General features: G+C 28.5%; 1 protein-coding gene across 3 annotated transcripts in view; it reads right to left on the bottom strand.

Moving 5' to 3' along the window:
• LOC107440583 (serine-rich adhesin for platelets) overlaps positions 1-23,683 on the bottom strand; it is an 87,082-nt gene that overhangs the window by 30,487 nt on the left and 32,912 nt on the right. Inside the window, exons 1-2 of one of the 3 annotated variants that reach the window (XM_071178920.1) lie at positions 9,837-10,151; positions 357-574 (exon numbers count right to left, since the gene is read on the bottom strand). In XM_071178920.1, coding sequence (XP_071035021.1) covers positions 357-560 — 204 coding nt within the window. In that variant the 5' untranslated portion in view covers positions 561-574; positions 9,837-10,151. Of the gene's footprint in view, positions 1-356; positions 575-9,528; positions 9,669-9,836; positions 10,152-23,683 lie in introns of those variants that run through there. The other 2 variants (XM_016053558.3, XM_016053555.3) reach the window with 2 other exon arrangements.

The following is a 23,683-nucleotide window of genomic DNA, read 5'->3' as shown; positions in this document are numbered from 1 at the left end:
ATATTCACAAAAATTGCAACTATCATCTTAAATTCGCGCAAGTGTAATAAAATAAAGTTGGGAACTCCTTTATCTGCCTGTTCAATTAGACCAAAGATGTTAGGGTAATTATAAAGCAGTGCTGGCAGTGTGGCCAATAGGAATTTTCCGCACAACATTTTAAACAAGAATCGAGTTTGTTTGCTCCCAATCTTATTTACAGCCTGCGTATATTAAGTAAATATGTACTTTCTAAAAAAGAAATGTCTTAATTGAAGATAAGACTTCTTTATAAGATAAAGAGAGATACCCAAATGAAACATGTACATGGAAATAATTCTTATCTCCAGAAATAAAATTTAAAAAAATTCCCTTACCTGTACAGCACTGTTGAGGAAACAGTTGTTCTGCCCAGGCATATTGAGTAAGCCTTTTGTATTAGTAATGGACATACTACTCCTGGGATTAAGAAGTTGGACATATTGTAGAAACCCTCCTTCAGCCCGACCCCCCACGGTAGGACATTTACCAGGGGAAGTCCGGGGGGCCGGAGGAGTAGGCGTTGTACCTGTACTCATCATATTACGCCATTTATCTAGAAAAAAAAAAGAGAAATGATTTTAATTAAACCGAAATATAATGAATTACTATAGTATGAATTGTACAAAACTATATCGAATGTTTAATGAGTTTTAAGGGTAAATGTCAGAGATTTATTCTACTTCATTCTTCCTGGAATCTAAAGCCTCTGACAATGGGATCAATGAATATAGGCGCGCCGCATAGAAATGCATCTAAAAAAAGGTAGTCAAAGCAGTTTTTATATTCTTAGGTGAGAAAAAGGGGTGTAGAGAGGCACTCGTGCGTCAGAACTTTTGAGGGCACTTGACAAGAGAGATGGAGTTGCGTTTTTCTCATGCGTCAATCTGTGCAACATGGAAAAGTTTTTTTTTCTTCTTTTTATAGGTGGGAGGGAACACCAGAAACTATTATTCTAAGAGGAAAAACTATTTAAAATAAAAAAACAAGAAATAATCGATCGAATATTAAATGACTGTTCCATGGAAAACTTCAGCTGCGTGAAGGAAGGGGACCAAGGGGACAACAGCCCCAGGTAATATCCAATGAATGACTACAGACACAAAAACTTGAAATCTATTGCTTTTATTTAAGTAAATAAATTTTTTAACGCATAAATATTTAACTCTCGGAAAATAGTTCATTACGATTTTCAAATAAATTTAATAATAAATCTTTAAGGAATCAAAATATTTGAGAGAAAGATCGCCTATAAAATTAAAGTGTTCTTCACATTAAAAAAAAGTAGGGATATTTTGTAGGAAATATGTAAGTTTACACAGTAGAATAACTACCACATACTTTTACTCAAAAAATGAATTTAGATTTTCTTTGAATATATATCCACTATTTTTTATAATTGAATGCGTTTTTTTTTCTTTCCTTTCTTTTTTTTTTCTTTTGCTTCCAGTGATAACACTCTTTTCAGGGACTTGAATCATAGCCGCCGAGTGGCTATGCTTGAATCGAAAAACTTGCCCCAGAATCCACATACCTATTTATGCTACTTGCAATCCTTACACTCGTATTTGCTTAACGATATTAGTTACATCCTAAAAGGATTCTTTACACGTTATATTTTATTAAACTATCATATTTAAAAGTGTGAAAAACAATAAATTTTTTAAAATAGGCAAGTTTATGAATGTGACGCTACGTGGCTTTTTTTTTTTTTTTTTTTTTTTTTTTTTTTTTTTTTTTTCATTTGGAGGGCAAGGAGCAATATAATGATAAACCACATTTTCAAATTGTTCTGGGGAGTACTTTTAAGAATATATTGGAAAGAAACTATACGATTTTTATGTAAACAATAACTGTGTTTTGGATTCTTATCTAGTTGAAATTCGGGAAACTTGTAAAGTACCCTTCGAGAAACAATACAATGGAAGTAGTTTAGAGTAAAAATGTCAGCTTTGAAAAAAATTTATGTGATTGCCTCAAGCCCTACTTTTCTAATTTTTTTTTTTTTTTTTTTACTAAAATGCGATAAAAGATTCAAAAATTTTATACCATTAACTTATTTGTTTAAACCTGAAATTAATAAACGTAGCATTTAAATAACATGCAATTGCATCAAATATCTCCTGAAAACAATAAAGTTCAATCGTAGATACCAGAGTAGAATCGACTTAATAACTGAATTACAAAACTTTTTTCATAAAAACAAAAAATTTACACTTTTTTGGGGGGAAAAAGAACATAAGAGTTCAAAATAATTTTATAAACAAAATTCGATCATAAGATTCGTACTCACACTAAGATGTCTTTAAATAATTTGCATATAACCAAAAACAACAAATTAATCATTATTTTTACAATTATGACTCATACTTATTAACTAAAGAATTAATAATACTTAAATTGTGCCTCCCTTTCTCAAAATGAATACTCCATGTCGTCTTTTCCATGATTTGATTTCATTTTTTCCACGCTTTTTAACTAATATACAAGGGTGTCTGGTTGAGTTTCACCTAATGAATTAACATCATTACCTTCGCGTTCCAATGTTAAAAACAGATCATTTGAAAGGATTATCATCGAGGTGAAACAAATATGATTGTTAAATGTCGATGGTGCAATGCCTTGAAACTGGCAAAACAGCGGGATGTTATAGAGCAAGTGATGTCGACATGAGGTTTCATAGTGCATGTCAATTACATTCAACCTTGAGCAACTGCTATCTAAATTCTATGCACAGGTTATTTATTTTATTAAAATAATAGCAATTACAAAAATCGCTTTAATTAAGATAATAAATATTTCTTTTTACGTTTAGATTTTAATTTGGAACCAAAGAATAAACATAAAACGTAAAATTTAAAAGTTGCAAAGTTGAAACAAAATATGATAATTTCACTTCTATTTTTGTTTAAAAATTTGCTTCAAATTTTTAGTTCGTTCAGAAGTAATTCTTTAAAATGAAGCTAGAATTTATTTTGTTTCAAATTCGTAATTAAAATTTTTGCTGTAGTTTAATATTACAATAAAGCAACTACTTTCAGAATAACTACTAGAGGATTTGCGAATTTTCTTAAAATTAAAAATAAATTGACTCTAGATAAATCGTAAACTCGTCATTAAATTGTTTTTTGTTATTGAAATAAACGAAAAGCATGAAAGTGAAATTAAAAAACAAAATAAGATGAAAAAAATACAAGTGGAATAATAAAAATGGAAATAACATACGAACAAATTTACTTTCAAATAAAGGGAAACAATGTAACGAATTTCTCACACTAACTGTTCCTGAAAATGAATTTCATAAATTATGTGAACACAATGCAGCAACGATTTGTGAGAAACGTGAACAAATTTATTGAAACAATAGCGATGCGGTGCCTATTGAAAGCACGTTTTCACTTAACTGCGTTTGAAATGACAATCGTCACCATTTTACAAACGTCCAGTTGACAATTCAATTAACTCAGTCAGAACTTATTGTCGAAATGAAAAGTAATGATTTTCATGAGAGTATGTTGAATGCAGTTTAGAAACAACGGGCTAGAATTTATTGTCGGGATACTTCAATACTTAATTGAATAAAATGTATAAACGATTTTAATTCATCAGTACTTTTTTATTTATTTGTGTCAGCATTTGATGTTTGTTTTAAGCTAGTTTTGAAAAATGTTTCTTCAAAAACTCTTTAAAATCAAGCACGATCTTAAATACGATATCTAACAAATTGATGCTGTTTACAAAAATCTAAAACATCTTTCATTAAAAACAAAACAATAAAAACGTTAAATGAAATTGTTATAATTAACAGCACTACAGTAGACTCTTTTGTATTTTGTGCATTCTTATTTCATTTCGTCAGTTAAGAGAGAAAAATGCAATATTGCTATGTCTGGTTCAAATTTCTTATTGATTACTGGAATTAAATAAATAATTATAAAAAACTGTAGCGGTAAGATATTACTTGTTTAAAAACTTCATTCACTTCAAAAACATACAAATCGGAAATTACAGTAGACATACTTCAAGCGCTCGAAAATAGGCGCCCACTTCCAAGACTTGCCAGATGCGATTGAGAAGAAAAGAAAGTCATTTGAAATATAAAACGTTAATTTGCCAACGAAAAATGGAAAAATAAAGGTGTGAAACAAAACGACTTGAAAATGGAAGCTTATATTTGAGCAACCATTATTTCCGATTTGTCGTTTTTAAAGTGGATGAAGTTTTTAAACAAGTAATATTTCTCAACATATTATTTCCTCTTAATTAATCACTGGAATATTTTAAATATTTTTGGATAAAATCTCCCTGAAAATGGAAAGCAATAAACTTGAAATAAAATAAGTTCAATGCAGAATAATGGGAAAATATATAGAAAATATATAGAAATATATGGAAAATATATAGAAATATATCATAGAATAATGGGAAAGGATAACGACTTGCAACCTGTTACGTTCTTAAGAAATATTGTAAGACATATTGATTATGTAATATAAAAATATATGGTTGGAATTTCTTGCATTGTTTTCGAACAAATGTAGCACTTGTTATAAAATTTTAGTCCGTCACATTTTGACACATATATGAGAAAAGACAGAAATCTAAAAGACTGAAAACTGAAAAACACTGTGATATGAAGCATGAATTCAATGCAGCATTTTAGGCACAATGCCAAAGCATTTTGTTCTTTCGACGTTAGAAAGATCAAGATGCTTTCAAAGAAATAGCTAGAATGGAAAGAATTGAAACACATCTGCATAACAGCGCCACACAAAAGATTCCTTGTAAATGACCTTGTAATCAAAGACTGACATCGATTTTTTTTTTAAGGCTAACAAATTCTTACACGCAAAATCATAGATAACGCTTAGCTAAGGTAAATCAAGAGAAATTGAAGAGTATGGAAATAGTATTAGATAAATATATTTGAAGAAGCAATTTCAAAATTTTATTATTTACTATTAACGTCATATTATTATCATTTACGAAAGTTAAGCACAGTGAGCGAGTTTATGATGCTCTTGCTTAAAAACGTATTAAAGAAGTCTATCAATATATTTCTACCCTTTCGTCATAGAACTCTTAATGTGACCCATAAACTTAAATCATTTAAAATTATAAGTGGGCCTTGACATATTCAGTTTCATTTTTAAAGCAAAAATATATAATGAAAAAAAAATTATAAGTTAGCGATTTATATAATTAAAGACAAACTTAAATTTACTATAAATTATTTATTTTAGTTTTAAAAAAAACATTTAGTCATTTTAATTTTAAAAGCAGCTTTTTAAAGAAATGAGCAAGGAAAGTTATTTTAATCTTAAAAACTACTTAATCAAATGAGTCATCACATTTTATAAGTTAGGACTTAGCTTTCCCTAGCTTTAAGTTTCAAAAAAGATTCACCTAGCTGCTAAGTGATTTCTTTTATATAATAGGGAAAAAAATGAATCAACTCGGAATTTGCCAAGAAACCACTGAAAACTGTTATAGCATATCACAAAAAATAGGTGAGTATATAAACAGGCTCCAAATTTCAGTCATCACAGTGGGAGCCATATTAAGTTCACCGTAAGAGATCGGAATTTTGAAGATATATTGGAAAATATCGATTAGAAAGAAATAACAGGATATGCCTTATAGTTTCTTCAAATATACTAAAAATGCAGTTCTTACTGAACAAGATGAAGAAAAAAAAAGTTTAAAAAATCATTTAAAGACAGTTCTCATATCCTGCAGTGTGGTAGAAAAGGTTTTCTAAGTGTCTGGAACAGTAATTTAGAAACCAGAGCAATTGACAGATCGATAGAGCGTGATGAGGAATTTCGATGAATACTGCCACCCTTCCGATAAGGAATAAAAATGAAAAAGGATCGAGAGGAATAATTTCACTACTTTTACCATCAAAAAAGAATATAATTCCCCACAAATTCTAAGATAGATGAAAGCAACTTAACAAATCTGGCAAGAATAAGATTTTCTTTTTTCTTTTTTTCCACTTCCTGATGGTTTATGTTAATAGAGTATTCTTGTTTTGACAGATGGCAATAAGAGTTCGTTGTACAGGTTGATCCATTAAAGATTACACGCAAATTCAATCATACGCACATGTTTAATACCGTATAATCACACCCAAAAGGGATAAGTTAGAAAGCAACGGCTTTTTCTTATCCGATTAGGCAGAAGTTAATATTTATGAAATAGTTGATTGAAAGGATTTTCAATCAACGCAAGGGAGCTTTTTTTTAAAAATATTTTTTACATACCTGTTTAAACGATTTATTTAGTATTATAGGCATAATTGTTAATTTTTAATCGACAGTTAAAATAATTTATACTGTATTAATACGCTAACGCAATTAACGAATTTTAATTAGGCGTGCATATAGCCTTTAAACATAATTGCTTATTTAATCTAATTTAAAACATCCATTCTACTTTTAAAAATGTTTGGTCATTTATGTTCTTATTTCTTTATTAATTTATTTAATTTTATTATTATTGTTTTTTAGCTATTCGTTTCTTTTCCACGGAAGGATCCAATTACATTCTTAAAAGAGAAAGGGAAAGAAACTGGAATATTAAATACGTTAAATTAGATGTTTCATAATGTTTTGATGTTAATGTCATGCAACAGTCTAACGTACAATTTGTAATGTAACAAGCTCTATTGCTTCAAGTTAAATGAAATTCTCAAAATGTAAAGCAAAACGTGAAAACACATCAAACTGTAGTAATTGAAAGAGTGAGAGGCTGAAAGATTAAAAAATGGACTAATTGCTTTTTTTCTTTTTGAATGAAGTTATTGTTGTACAAATGATGTTCCGCTTTGAGGGGAGGTAGAAGTTCTTGAAATTGAAACAGTTTGAAACAAGGGGAGGGAGGGTAAGAAGAACTTTAACAACACATATTTTACTTAAAACAAAACTGATTAATTAATTTTACATTATTTAATTTTATAATTTTCATCAAAAAAGTACACATGTAATTATAATTATTGCTATGCTCACAAACGTCATTAAAACGCTAAGATAAAAATGAAATTTGAAACATGATCCATAACGTTGTGCTTTTTTCCATGCAAAATAGTGTGACGTGTGAGAAGGAATTGGGATATAGTGAGGTGTGGCACTTTGTTACAAAAGGAAGATGGAGGATCAAAAATATTGAAAAAAATGTGACATCATTTATGGACATTATGGAAAAAATGTGACACCATTTTACATAAAGGCGGTATAGGTATTACCCCTATTTCATAACTAATTATGTATTTTATTTCTAATTATTCTGATAAAATAATAACAACATTTTCCTCGAGACGCAGAACTCCTTCAAACACACCACTTATCTTTTCAAATATTAATGGTTCAAAAAGTGGTATTAACCACATTAGAAGGAAAGCAGATGGTATTAAAGCCTACAGCAGCACTTTAAATACCTTGCGGCAGGCACACGAATTACAACGATGTCATTCATTCAAAAGTTCGGACATGAGAGGAAGTGGCTAATCGATGTTTCTTATTTTGCTCCTTTTTGTATGCGTATCGTTTTACGGAATACGCATTTATTTATTTTTTTTAAAAAAAAAAGCAGTTTCACATAAATTTGATTTCATACTGCTATTACTGTGATTTTACTAGTGGTTTTAAACGCATTATAACGCAATCCGCAAGTCATTCATAACGTCACTTGAGCAATTAATTTAATTTATTGTAAAATCGTAATCAAAAAGTAGTTGAAAAACTAACAATGCTTTGCCGATAGAAATTCTAAATTTATAAATAAAATTCATCAAAAAATTCAACATTTCATAATTAGAAAGTGCTATGAAATTTAGTGAAATAGAAAATAATACCTATAATACCCCGATGCAACAGTCAAAAACTTAATTTTAAATCTATCACAGATGTTAGATATTACAAAATGTCTGCAATGCATTTTAGGTTGAGTCATTGCATTGAAAGCATGCTAAACAGAAATACACAAGAACATGCAAATTAAGACTAGTCAGTAACTCTTAAAATATGAGGAACATGCCTCACTCTTTTAAAAATATATTTTATTATATTTAGATGCTCAAATATATGTTTGAGTAAGAGTAAGAAAATATAATTTTAAAAAAAATTCATAATTGCATCTACTTTAAATGAATAAACTGTGATAATAGTTGATGATAACCGCAACAACGATAACAGTTTAATAACGCATTTATTAATTAAAAAAACTTTGTTTAAGTAGTATATTAAACAAACAAGTTTACAAAATAAATGTTCCAATAATTTTAATTAATATATTTTTATTGTAATTTCAGAAAAGAAAAATTATGAAATGTGCTCTGAGCTTTTTAGACAGCATTAAAAAACAATTATTTTTCACCCAATTACGAATACTCAAGAAAGTTATATCTTTATAGTTAACTCTTAACTCTTTTCTTTAGACGCATTTTTGAAGAAAAAGTTTATATGGTTCTACGAAAAATATTTTTCTTTTTAGAAAATGTACACTTTTTTTCGAACCATTTCAAAACATATATATTAAAGACATTATTTTGCAATTTCATCAGTATTTTAGGAATCAGAATTTTTAATGATGTCATTTTGAAAGCGAACATCTGTCTTTTTATCTTTAGTTCTTTTTTTAATGTTTTACAAAGATTATGCTTAATATAATGTATCAAAAGAATAATATATGTTTAATATGCATCATAATGTAATATGATATCATAATATATCAAAAGAGTGTTAGAATTGTTTGTAATACGTGAGCAATTTAAACTGAACCTAATATGAAAAAAGTTACAGTTTGAAAGATAGAGAAAAATAAGAATAAGAAGCTTCATTAGTTTAAAAATAATTACCAAAACTAAAAAAATTTAATTGCATATCTTAATGTGAAGATCTATTGTAAAAATTGAATTCCTGTTTCAGAAAAATGAAGAATTCTTAAGAATTTCAAAAGTATTCTAATAGACTATAAGATTAAAATTTAAAATACAATTCGATATTTTATAATAAATAACTTAAAATTCCTTAAAAGTTGCATTTCATATTAATAAATTTTAATTTTATTTATTGTTTCCCTTTCAGAATATAAAGACAAACAGCATTATTTGTTTAGCTAACAGTTTCCTTGACATATACTTCGAAAATTATCATTTTATCAATTAAACTAAAATTAACTTGAACAACAAATTTAATAATTATAAAACACATATTCAGAATTTAATGTTTTAGAACCATTATTCTTTTTTGCAACGAATGTTAAAGTGGAATTAATAGACAAATTTCAAATACCAGCAATGAAGAATATAGAGCTTTTCATTAAACCTTATAACTTTAATAAGTTTAATTTGTTTAAAATTAACAACACAATTCATACAATTAAACTTAATTAAAATAAATTTACCATTCAAAGAACAGAAAACGATAGAAAAAATTCTCGTACCCAAATAACCACACAAAAATATTCTAAACATTCGTAGAACAAATTATATTGATTGAATAAGCTTACCGTAATTATTTCTGTTCTAAAAGAATATTTACGATTAAAACTCCACTTGGTAAATTTACAAAATTCACAATTTACAATCTAAAGAAAATAATGACAGCTTCGAACAAAAACTCTTCTAACAACATTAAAAGTATGTCTGCAATTCTTTAGCAAATTATCTTACTATTCTAAAGCAATTTAAAGTTCTGATAATCCAAGCATTTTCAAATCTGCTGAAGAATTAAATGAAATATTTTTCTAAAGTAAACGAATTGCATTTCTGACGCATCCAAAGAAACAGATAAACGAATTGTTAAAATATTTCCTACCTGAAGATGTATCATACTATCCTTGTTTTGGTGTGGTTGCTCTTGGCAACCGATCCGCAGTGTGTAATCAAATGTCGCCAAATAAAACTTCATGCAAAACTATATCCTTGTTTCTGATAGTCACTTTCAAATTTCGATGACATATATTTACTACTTTATTGACAAATCATCTTTAAAGAGCCGATTCATAAACAGTTTTGTTCCGATTAGAATGAATCACAGATATTATCAACAAACATTTTGCAGAACTTAAAAAGATTCTTTCGTAAGTTTTGATTACAACGCGTCCAGGGTTATCACAAAATGGGATAGGTCTCTTTAAGCCGTGGAAAAAATGCTTGGCGTCATAATTTCAATGAAGCGCCAAATTCGAAAACTGTTTCGTTCAGAACTAGTTTCTGAAGAAAGATTTACTATATATACTTTAGTTAAAAGTCAAAATTTTCAATTTAAAATTTTATGAAAAATAATTTTAAGAAATTATAATTAAAAAAGGTTTGTAAAATCACTAGATTCGAATTAAATATTTTTATGTTCCGAATATCTACAAATGTCTAAAATACATTTTACAATATCAATAATGAATTATATTACTTCTTATTATATCCCCAATTATTTCCAAGTGTGAATTAATTCTGTTACTGCATGCACCATTATTGCTAAAGCTGAGTTAATATGTTGTTTTTTATGCATTTTTATTAATGTGTATGAGTGTTGCAGTTTAAATTTGTATTTTCTAAAAAAAAGTCCTTAATTATATCTACTATTACTGCTTTTAAAATCTCCTTTACGATAAATAAATGCTAATTAATCAAATTATACACGTAAAAAAAATTCTGTCAAAATTACCGCACAGCGTAATAAAGACATTTCTAAAAAGAAGAAAAAAACATTACCAAAATATACGGTATTTATAATGAAATAACTGAAAAGTATAATAACTGATAAAACGAAACTGAAAATTAAATTTAACCAGTTTTTACGTCATGCTCTATTGCTTTGTACTTATATTGTGAAAATAAAGGTATAAAATAGTTAGAACATTTGGCCCATTTTGAATCGAACTTATATTTTCGTATTTCAATTTACTAAAATTAATTTCCCGCGAAATAAATAATGTATTAATGGGGATTTTTTTTATTATACTCAATCAACATTTCAACAGAAAATTTTTTATAAATATTTACGAAAATTAACTACTTTTAGAACTTTTAAGCACGATTTTTCAACACATTCAATTTAATATGACGCAAAATTTTCACATCTCGGCTTTCTGATTAGATGTCTTCCAATGTCCTTTTTGTTCACTCAAGAAATGAGCTGATAAATTTCTGAAAAATTTCTAACGAATTCTTTTCATACTTAAAAATTAGTTTTAAATACTAAATAAATAATATGTTATCATCCCTCAAAAAAAATATCAGACTAATTAAAAATTCCATATAGTGAACATAAATCAGATATAGTTTTAGGACTTCTCAAAGTTCTACAAATAATTTGTAACTTTTCTCCGTAATTAATACTAAGGCCACACTAAAGAGAAAAAATAAGTGTAAGTGACATAAACATACAAGTAAACATCAGATAAGTATAAGCAAACATAAGTAAAGGTACATAAAATTACCCTTAATTTATCATATGATTTTTTTTCTTTTTTAATACTTGTTTTAATACGGTCATCAAAATATTCAAAATTATTTACAAACAAGTGATATCCTATAGGAAAATATTATTTAATGAATGATAAAATGAGTAAGAAGAGAGGTTTATTTTTAAAATAAAAAAAAAAGTATCGCACAACTTAATTAATTTCAAGTTTATTTTTTAACGCATTATCTTTTTAATGTTACAGAAATTTTTGATTTGTATGCCTGAAGTTTAACATTGTTTTTAAATGTAAAATAAACGATGGTACAATCTATGCTCATTTCATAATAAAAATATCATTTTATATTTGTGAATACGCTATTAATATGTTAAGGATCTATGCAACTTCGTCCGCAAGCATTTATTGTGTCATTATATTGCGATGAGTGTGCAAGCATTACTATGCATTCCTGTTCTATCGAATAATACCGGGAGTAATCGGTTTGCGGTGAGAAAAAGTAGCTTTTTCAAAACAATATAATAATTATAGTGAAGAGTTTTAAATAAGTTTTATTAAACAATACGCCAAAATTTTGTTACTGCAACAACTATATTGAATGAATAAATGTTATATTAATATAATATAATTCAATCAAAGCAAGATTTGTGAACGTTTTTTAAAAAAAAAATTCTAAATTTAGAAATTATTTTTCAATAAAAACACTCCGAGCAGATCCGATTTATAAAAAAATAAAAAAAGTTGTAAAATGTTCAAGAAGCTTCCAAGGATCTTCGCCAAGAAGAGGGATAAACTTTGCTCAAGTAAACTTTGCTTTCAGACCATTCCCTCACGTTCGAAGTAAGTGCGCATGCGTACGCTAGGGGCGTAACCAACTGAATGGAGTAAAATCAACTACAGCATCGAAGAAACAGGTTTCAGGTGGTGTGCTCAGCAATCAAATGAATTCCCGCCAAACTTTCATTGCTCGTGCCTCACCTCCCTCAGATTCGTGGGGGGCAATCTTAGACCCGGGCAAAAATGTATTCTCGATCACCTCAGAGCGACCTTGAAATACAGCTTCAAGATGAAAAGTAGACTGATATCATGCCACAGGTCATAAGCGTGTCTCATTTTTCCCGCCACTAGAATTTTTTTAGTTCCCTTTTATTTTTGATACCATTTCATCAACATTCATTTATAAAAATGCCAATTTTTTTTTTCTCACTAAGCCTAACATGTGAAAAATCTTTAAACTATAGATTTTATATTTTAATGAAGAAAATGTCAGTACAAAGTGGCTAAGACAAATTTTAATTTCAAAATGAAACAACTCATAATTACTTTTTTTTTTCTTTTTGTAAATATGTGTTGCAACAACCGAAAAAAAAAAAAGAATTAAACAATTTTTTCCGACCTAAGCAATTTGAACTGGGGGAAAAAAAGTGTACAAGATCCCCCAAAACCACATTAACCAAATAATAGAAATTTCGATTTGTATGCATCAAAATGTCAGTTTTATTTTAAAATTTGTTTCATTGGCAGGAACAAGCCCATGAAAGAGACTATAACGAAATACTATTAATATTATTTTTAATAAGCATTTTATTTTTTAAAAATCTACTGAAACAATTCTATTTTCAATTCAAGTCATCAATTGAAACAATTCAATTTTCTTCAAATTGAATTGAAAAATACATTATACACAATACAATATACGAAGTATACACAATATTTTGATAAATTTTGTCATTTGCGAACATGGAATATTTGCGTATAAAAGCGCATGGAGTATTGCGTTCATTCCCGTATCTTTGTAATTTTGAATTTACTTCTAAAAACTAAAAAATATTTGGTTCGTTAAGTATTAAGTTAAAATGAAATTCGTGGAGGACTTTTTAGGGAAAATAACTCATGATTATATAGAGAGGCTCAATCATGACATCTTATTACCACCAGCCCGACGGCAATGGGACTAAATGAAATATTTTACACCAGCACTATAATAAAATCAACCAATCGCAACCGATATTCAATCACCATTTCGGTAACTGATCGATGGATACTAACTAAATTTATCCACATGATGAGGAATTTCTATTTTAATTAGTTAAAAAAAAAACTGCGCAGTTGGCAACGTCAATATTAAGTTCATCTGTTGTATTGAAGTAAGTTTATCCTTGAAATTTTTCTATGCTTCAATTTTATGTCTCATTTAAATTGAAAAAGAGAATCGTATGTTTAGAATATCAAAATAAAAGCATTTGTAGAAAACTTTTATGTGAAAAGTTTTGACACTATTCATATTCTATGCGATGACAATGTTTATTGTTGATGCAAGAATAAAGAACATTAACGTGAATATCAGGTTTTCAAATATTTAGTTGTTTTAACTTCACGTGCATTTAACATGTTTTTCAAGGTTCTTTGTTTTGCTCTAAATTTTTCCCTATTTTGGAACTGTAAGATAAATTGCAAGGAAGTAACTTTAGATTATCTTCGTACGTATGGAAAGAAAAATACCTAGCATAAAGAAAAAAATTAAAAAGCCCACCATCTCTTAAAAAGCACAATAGTAAAATTACAAAATGCGCTTTTTCATGTTTGTTGTGAGTGAAAATAGAGAAATTCAAAAAGGAGATAAAACTCCTTTTTAAATAACCAACAAATTCGTTAAGACTTCTAAAATTGCAGTTCCCAAAAAAATTTAATTTTTTCACAGTACGAAATCTGTAGTCAAAGTAATTACTTGTTACAGTTATATCACATCAATAGTGAACTCAATTTGAAATTATTTCATTTGCTGTCTACGCAGGCATAATGTATTAAGTCAGATCCAATTTCCACTTTCACATTATTACTGTAGATACTAGGTTAGAACTTAGTTTGAAAATACCAGGCATTTGCATATTAAATTTTATCAAAATTATAAATGATGAAGTGGGTACCACTGATTCATTGGAAAATGCATAACAATTTATTCTACTAAAAATATGAAAAGAAATTAATTTAACATAAAATTTTAATACGTTTTTTTTTTTTAATTTTTTTGTTGACATCTTTAACAAATTATCCTATTATGTATGCTAATGATGCTGTTCTGAAAACAAACAATTTTTAATAGCTTTATTTATTCATTTAGATCAGCAGCTAAATGATTATAAGTTGCAAATAGATATTACAGCAATGTCAATGGATTGCAGTTTTTTCACTATCTTTGATTTTATCTAATCTAAGCAGTCCAAAAAAAAAATTCAAATTTTTTATTTTTTACTGTTTTGAAAATTTTGCAGTGATACCATAACGTATAAAACCATAATATCGTGTAAACTAGTTGCGATCTAATTATTATTGTTCTATTTTACATCATTTTGTCCTTCTTAAAGTTTAACTTGAACGGAAAAATGATTTTTTTCCACTAACACAATGAGTCAATTCCCAGACACGGAGCCCGCTCCTAACTGTTCGGACAATGTCGTTCGAAAACAAACAAAAAAGTTTAATTGGTTTTCATCTTGAGAGGAGAATGGATATATTCTTTCCTTCTCTTTCTGTAATTAATGAATGATTTTAGGTAGAATTCAAATGCTTTGAAAACAAATTTTTTATTTTAATGCAAAATATTTTCTAACGCTGCACTGAAAATATTTTTTGCCACTTTTTCATCAAAATAAAAATTTATACAAAATATACATTTTAGAAATTAAGAATTTGATTGAGTACATCAAAGCAGAATAATCAAACCACATTCAGTGAGAATGCTCCCTAAGTTTGTAAAAAACGTGAATTGTAATTCATTATTCATTGGAATTTTAAATTTTCTTTGTCTCTTAGTTTATCTTTTCGAAGAAAATACTTAAAATGTTGATAACATAATTGTTATTAAACCATTAAAAGATAAACTTCTCGAAAGTTGAATAAATTTGCATGGGGCTCCATGTCGCGAAACAGACCCATTGTTAAGGTTGCAAAAATTTTGCATTAGGTTCTGTGTTCGTAAGCGATTTTTTTTTTAGAGAATATTGGAATCTTAATGCTGTTTCCATAGGAACACAAGGCAGGTGCCGACACTGACTTTTGAGATGGAATTAGTGAGCCTTTCAGATGTTCCATCACAGCAGTACTCAACACCCCACAATACGTTTCATCATTTCACTTGCAAACAGAAAAAGACATGAATAAAATAATGCTCAAATATGAAGATACATATAAAAAAGAAAGGTCCAATGTTTCTTCTTATTATAATGCCCATCCCTACTGTATAAACCTTAGCTCAGGTTTCATTATAACATTTAATCAGCAATATACCACAAAACCCATAAAATAATTCGCCTAATAAGAGTTATGACTCAGAACAAACGCTGTTTCATGTTGTGGTCGCTTCCCATTCAACAAATAGCATGTTCTCGTTATATTGCTTCAAATTTCCCAATAACCTATTAGCCGGAAGCCAACCTCATTTATTCCTTAAATGCATCAAAATTATAATCGAGTCCCTCGATATTAGATCACGATATATTTAACAAGCGAATGACTAAAGCCGGCGCCGAAAAAGGCCAGTTAGTCTGTTCCAGTCCTCAACCTACAACACTTTCCACCACATCCCCAACAAAATCTCGAAAGCAGAGGCGAAAGCGGGGGTTCGAAATGGTAAATACTCGTGCTCAGGGGATCCTGGGCGAATACAGGTGGGTAGAGAGAAGGTGTACGCGTGGATGTTTATTATAAAGATTTTTTTTTTATATTCACATAATTTCCTTTTCTGTATACAGTTCGTTGTGGGGGCCCCCTGTTTCGCTCGTGTGCACTGGACATGCTTTAACCCCCCTTTCTCCTAATACCCAACCCCATTCTTTTCGATTATTTGAGTCGAGAAGTGTGTTGGTACGTTTTGGTATGGAACAATGTTTGTGTTCTTCATTCTTTAGTTTAAGATGAGAGAACTAGTAGGCCGTTTTTGCCTGTAAATGTTATGTTACTATAAAAGAAGTTATGATGGGCTCGCAAGTTATTTTTGAAAATGGGTAAAAATGTGCGTTTAAAGTTTTCAGCGAGTTTGATTTAAGTCCTCTCAAAAATAGTGGTCACTACTCATCAAATCTTACTTTTAAAAAATGTTTCAATTTTTAGCTATGAGCAGCGTATTGATTTACAGTTTTGTAAAACAATGTGTAGAAAACATATAACCAAAAACAGACATTTTTTTTTTCCATTCTTCTTTTAGGATTTATCTGCAACAATGCAACAAGATGTAAAAATTTGCAGAAGTGACTATTAATTTGCATTGGTAGTTTGTAAATCGCTAAAAATGTTTTTGAATAACTTATAGGTACAGTTTTACTTGTGAAAAAAGAAGTTTTTTTTTTTCCTAATTCCTAACGCTGACATTTTTTCTAATTTCCTATTTTTATGCTGAAAGAAGTTTTTAAATATTTCTTTATTTGCAAACTTCGGCTGAAAATAATTTCTCACACAAAAAATAGCTTGCTATAAATCGGTTTGTTGAAATAAAAAAAATTTAAAAAAAGATTGTTCAAACTGTGGTAAAGGGACAGTATTCATTGAAACAATATTAGTATTGTTTTTGTTTTTTTGATTTTTTTCCTAAATTTATTTATTTATTATATTTTTTTTAGAATAAAATATCTTTAGAGAATAATCGGTAAATTTAGAACCTCCCTCCCCAGAAGGAATTCAAGAATAGCCCTCATGTTTCTTAAAATAAAGTGCGCATGTTCGTATGCCGAGATAATAATAATAAAAAAATATCCATTGCCAAATGATTTTCAAAAGTACGAAGATCATTTATAAAGGGAGAAATAGTTACATATTTCTCTTCTTAAACATAGGGAACAAGAGAATTGTGTAAAAATAGTTTTTGAACAGTTTCCCTATTCTGTAAAGAACCCTTTACAAACGCGCCCTTTGTATTGCCCCTTTTACTACAACTTTTGATTTTGTCTGGTATACTGAACTGAAAAATGTTTTACGCTATTAATCAGTTTTCCTATATCTTCTTTTATTAGGGAGCCTACACTGATAGAAAAAAGAATGGCCAAAACTTCCAGAATATGGTAAAATTCACCGGGTTTCTGGCTCAATGAAAACACCAAAAAGTTCGGTAATTTTTACCGAAGAGCTTTGTTAATGATTTTGATAGCATTAACATGAATTATAGTTTAATAACATGTGACAAAATGTGGTAAATATAGTAATTTTATCATGATACTATAGAACATAGCACAAAAACCCTTTACTTGGTTAAATTTACGTTTCAGTTCTGTATATTTTTACTAAATGTGTGATAATAATTTTGAAAACCAGAATTTACAGTAAATTTATGAGCTGAAAAATTACTAAATAAATTATTTAAATACCGTATATTTTTAACCAGATTATTATCATTTACAAATGCACATTTTTAACTAGTTTTTCTTAACCTGAATTATGTTTGTTTTTACTAGAAATTTAGTTATTATACACCGCGATAATTTTGTCAGATTTTTTTTTTCTTGTACATATGAACACATTCCTTATACTTATATTGAGCATCACGGCTAACCCAAAAGTAGTAATTTAGATTTCATATTTCGGAACATTATAACAACTTTCAAAACTCTGCAATCGAAGGAAAAAATTTTAATCATTTCAACAAATAAATAAATAGATTTATTTGTATAAAGGTTTTTTTTTTCATTGTTATTATTTCTAACACTAAAGTGAAGCTGAGTATCAAAAGATAACTTAGCATTCAATTGTTATCAGTTGCTTTAAAAGTACACGGATTTTGGAAATCTCAAAAGACTGCAAAATTAAAACGTATAAAATTCCTGACAATAATTTTCTCAATCACACAAAGGAATAATATATCAATACCACAATGCTGACACTGTCTTTTAAATAAATTCCTGAAAACCCTTCAAAATTTATAACTATGGCTCTTTAATTTCGTGAATCAATTTGAAATTCATCCAGACTACTGTTAATATGCAAATTTTAATGAACTATAAGAAAAGAAGCCAGGTTAATGAAATCCATGTCGGTTACAAATGATACCCTTTAACACGGAACTTAAAAATTCGAAAGACTCCTTTAAAATTGACTTGTCAACTTAATGAACTAATACCAGCTTGAAAGTCATTCGGATCATTATTAGTATGCGCATTATGTACTTTCGGTAAAGACACAGAATTGAATTATCTTCAACAATTAGTATTCAAAGGGTAAGTTAGGATTGAAACAATTACGAAGTCTAAAAAAAAACCTTGTATTGATTATCGGAAATAAACCAATACTTTTGTTAAGCCAAATCAACAATTATTCTTTCAATGCCATTATTTGTAATAGCTTTCTCACGATCTATATGGTCATCAGCAGAAGTCGTGAGGGGTTTTTAATTGTAAGATTCAAAATGCTCACGCTTTAGTTTTCACGATAACTTGATTTTGGCTACTGCGCGAATTAAAGTCCATCACGATTAGGGTGTCACATGTTTACAGTTTTAAACATTTAAATAGACCACTGGATCATGTCTTATGGTATTTCACCGCTAATTTTAGTTTTTTAATTATTGGATAACTTGGTTTAGAATTCTCACTTAAAATTGCTTACATTTTATGAAACAATTGTATGAGTACAATCACTTTATCTCGCACTATTGTTGATAGTTATGATACGAAATATACGGAAGTATATAGAAAAATGAGAGAGGCGAGACTAGTTTACACTACAGCACGTAGTTAATAGAAATGCTTTAAATTCTTTTAATTATAAGTGTTTTGAATTTTGTATGAAATAAAGCGACGTTTTTGCTTTCATGAAAATAAATCGCTTGATTTTAAGTTAAAAAAATTTTTAAATACTATTTAAAATTTTATTAAATTTGGACATTAGTAAATACTTACGCTATCACGTTATTTAAGCATTTAAATACTTAAGCAACAATGAGCTTAAAGTAACAAATTATTTTCAAAACTTTGAATTTTTTTTATATTTTTATAAAGAATTATACATTGCATCAAGGAATACCAATGTAACTATACATATACATTTAAATTTAAAAACAGCTGTAAAATAGAGTACGTAGCATACACAATGCATTGTTATTATAATTTAATTATTGTCTACACAGTAAAAGAAAAAAATTCTATAAAATTACTGTCGAAATACGGAGTGAAAATAGACAAATTCAAACAGGACTTAAAACTCCTTTTTAAATAACCAACAATACGGTTTTTAGTTTCATGACTTCAAAGAAGCTTTCGAAAAATCTATGTATGCACTCTGAATGCAGCATCCGAAAAATCCATTTTACTGTAAAAGCCGTTTTTAACACAAAATTTTAAACGGACATTTTTACAGTAATATTCATTAATTACAGTGATTTTACGGTATACGTAATGTTACGTTTTACGTAATACTACTGTAAAAATTCCGGTATGTCTGCACGGTTTTCTGTTTCGTAAAAATGTACTGGAAACCTGAGTGCAGGTACTTTTTACCGTAATTTTTTACAGTGTACAACAGCTAAAATGCAATAATGTATGCGATCAAACACATACGTCACATAAAATTTCTTTTTACTACTAGTTCTACTATAAAATTTCTTTAATTTCATATAAAATTTCACATAAAATTTTTTTATTATTACTAGTTCTCTCTTCCTTTTCTAGGTTTCACTGGTTTTGACCATATGAAAATTAACATTTTCTATTATATAGTAATTAACAACTGAAAAAAAAACATCACATCATTCAAAGCATTTAGTTAAACACATTATCATTTATAGGTATGAATTGTTCTTTTTGCATCTAGTTCTTTCATAAGACAAAAGGGTGTTTCCCCTTAAGAGTATCATTACACGACAGAGTATTTGCGTGATTCTTGGTGACAAAGGGGTTTAAAAAGTAATAATGTTTTATTCAATAACAAGACCAAGAAATCCGAAGGAAAAAAAAACTTTAGTAAGCAGTTTGAAGAGTATACTTTTGTCAAAATTAATTCTCTCCTTTTGAGTAAAGGGAGTGGGGGTATAGTTTGCTTTACATTAAAAGCCAACTTTTCCATAGTTCGCTGCTAAAGCGTCCACCCTACTGGAACATGTGACCCAAAACTGAATGAGATCAAAGACTGTAAGGAGTACGCCAACCCTTTTGTTTCTTGTTCTTCAAGATGCTAAGAATATACAATGAGTGAGGGCGTATTCAGATATCAACAAGAGCTCTATTTTGAGTGCACGCCCTTTCGAAATTGCACAAAGAACCTTGAATGCATACACATAACTTAACTCAGTAAGCAACCGGTCTGAGGTTAAAGGGTCCACTCATTGTTTTTATTAACTTATTTTCGATCTCAATATTAACACCGCCCATCCATAAAAATGAGATGAAACGATATTTATTTAAATATAACTTTAAAACGCTGTCATAAGTTTCAACTAAAAAAAAGAGGTGTTAAACATATTTTTTTCTTTCTAACTTCCAACTCAAACATAAAAGTTGAGTTTAATTATGCATGCTTTGTTCGGCAGTTTGAAAGCGTTTCATAAATTGCAATCTATGTCAGAAAATGCAAATTATTTATACACTGAATACAGTTTTTATTGCAGTTTGTGGAGTTTAACTAAGTTTGCCTATAAAAAATGTCACAAAAATGTAGATTTTTTTTAAGAATTAAATTTATTGACCGCAGCTCTAAGAGAAAAAAAATAAAACCATAAACCACACAAATGAAACCACAAGTTGCAAAAATATATAATGCATTAAATATCAAAAAAATATTGTTTTTTTAATTATTAATATTTAAAAATATATGTTTATAATAATTTAAGAATTACCAGTATTAATTCATTGTTAATTACATAGCTTTACAACGAGCTAAAAGTTTGCCAAAAATTCACAAATGAAGACTTATAGTTTAATTACGTAGAGTTTACAATAAGCTTGCTTAAAAAAGTTACCACAGTTTTTGCTGAATTTTTCTGTTTACAATTCTGTTTACGGACAAAAGATCTCCAACAATAAGTTAAGTGATTGTAACTACTTAAATTTAAATCGTAAAAATCATATTTTTACATAAAATTTGGAACTTCAAGGATAAATTTGTTGCCAAAATTATGAACTTAAAAACACTCAAGTAGTCATGTAGTCATACACTTTAAAATCTTTAGGAATTTTTCTAAATATTCATATATGCTGTGAAACAAGTCTCAATAGCGATACGCTGTTTAAAATTACACTTTGAAAGAAAAAATTAGCAAACAAGAATCTCAAAAACCAATGATTCAAAAGTTATTTAACATAACAAATACAACGTTTTGAGTGAAAGTTTTCTATACATAATACTTAATACCTTAAATATCTAAAAAATAGTATATATTACTTGTAAAATCATATCCAATTGGTCATTGAGACTTTTGTTAGAATACATCAGTTGATAGATTTCATAACAATATATTTTTCTAAAAATTCCATCCGGAATTGATTCACTGTATGCAGGTAAATTCTTTGTAATAAATTTCTTTAAATTTAAGCACTTTAATATTGATAGACTAATTTTCCATCGAAGTTGCCAGGTACGCAAAACAAAAATATATCACCGTTACAATAAAATACACAAACAAATAATAATTCTATGCTAAGTAAAAGACACAGACGAGAAAGAATTATATTTAAGCAATTTCGATGTGTGATACGGGGTGTACTTAATTAACTTCACGTTAATTGACATTCTAACTTTTATGGAGAAACTTAGCTCAGCATTAATGCGCCATTTTACTTATAAACGATCAGCTGGCGCCATAAGTCACATGTATGAGTATCCGTGATCTTCTTCTTCGCGAAGTGCAAGTACCCAATTATCCAATATAGCCAATTATCCACCACTTAAATGGACATATTTAAAGTTTTGTTGTGTTTTCACATTTTATTCTAAAGAACATTGCAACTTAATTCGATAGCATAAATGGGATAAATGAAGAAATAAAGTAAATCGTAAATCATCCCACCTGTTCAAATTGTCAGGTGATCGTGAAGAACACCTCTTACCGCTCTTTTTGCAGCATCCTGTTTTTGTTTGCTTTCAAACTCAAATAAAACATATTCTTCTGTTTACTTCAGCGAATTTTGCTTAAGTGGATTTTTCTTGTGGATTTAAGTCATTAGGAATCAACACTGAAATGAGTTTAGATAAATAGGAACGCAGTTCTGAAAAAGAGTTTTAAACTCCAAAATAAAGATACAAAAAGATATTTGCAGATACATTAGAGGGCTCTTTCTTCTTGACCGAGCAACTTCGAAGGAGTGGAGGGTGAAGGAGAAAATTCTAAATATTCTTTTAATGCTCTTTATTTGATTTTACAAATTAACTTATGTTTGTTATTTTCTCTAATCGGAAGTTTCTTTCAAAACATGATAAATACCCAATCAGAATTTGAGAAATATAGCAGGCGATATTTTACTTTTTCTATTGATTTAAACCATAATTATGCCAATACGATTCTACAAGTAGCATTTTTGAGAGGTAATTTAGTGTTATACATTTATCGATTTTTAGAGTTTTAGAAATATTTTTGAGTAGTTTGTGTTGAAAGTTTCAGTATCATGCAAATTGACTTTCAACAGTTTAAGTAACAATCGAAGTAAAAATTAAAGAAAATCTAAAAGCTGAGAAAAAGACAGTATAGAACTACCTATTCGAAAATAACCGTATTATTTTTATTACTTTTTAAAAAAAATAATACGATTTAAAAATTTTACGTTATCAAGCTCTATTTCTCGTAATCTAAGTAAATGTTGTTTTTTTTCATTTTTTAAAAAATTATAGCATTGTCAAATGTTAATCTGTCATAAAAATTTAATTAAAAAATAATCGAGAAAACAGAAATCAAAAATTTTAACCTATAATCCAAAATGGCTAGAGAAGAGGCTTTTTAACACAAGAACGACGGAGGAGGCCAAATTGGCCCCTCTCGATTTCTGTTGCTTTGTAATTCGAAACATAACTTACTGGAAGTATTGAGTGCGTCTGATTTTTCATATCATTTAATCCAATTTAAGTGCTTATTTAATCATTCATGTGTTAGCCTTATAGACGCGTATAAATAGAATCTTATACCTAGAATAACGAAAGGGGCCAGAGTGGTCCCTTAGGTATTTTGGTAGATACCCCATAACTCCTGGTAGGTTTGAGTATAAAATATACTTTGGTAAATATAAAGTTCTACAGTTTCATTAACAAAAGAGTATTTAAACATATATATATA

Source organism: Parasteatoda tepidariorum, chromosome 3 (assembly GCF_043381705.1).
Source record: "Parasteatoda tepidariorum isolate YZ-2023 chromosome 3, CAS_Ptep_4.0, whole genome shotgun sequence".
NCBI lineage: Eukaryota > Metazoa > Arthropoda > Arachnida > Araneae > Theridiidae > Parasteatoda > Parasteatoda tepidariorum.
The sequence above is the reverse complement of the archived record's forward strand: the minus strand, read 5'-3'. Positions and strand labels throughout refer to the sequence as shown.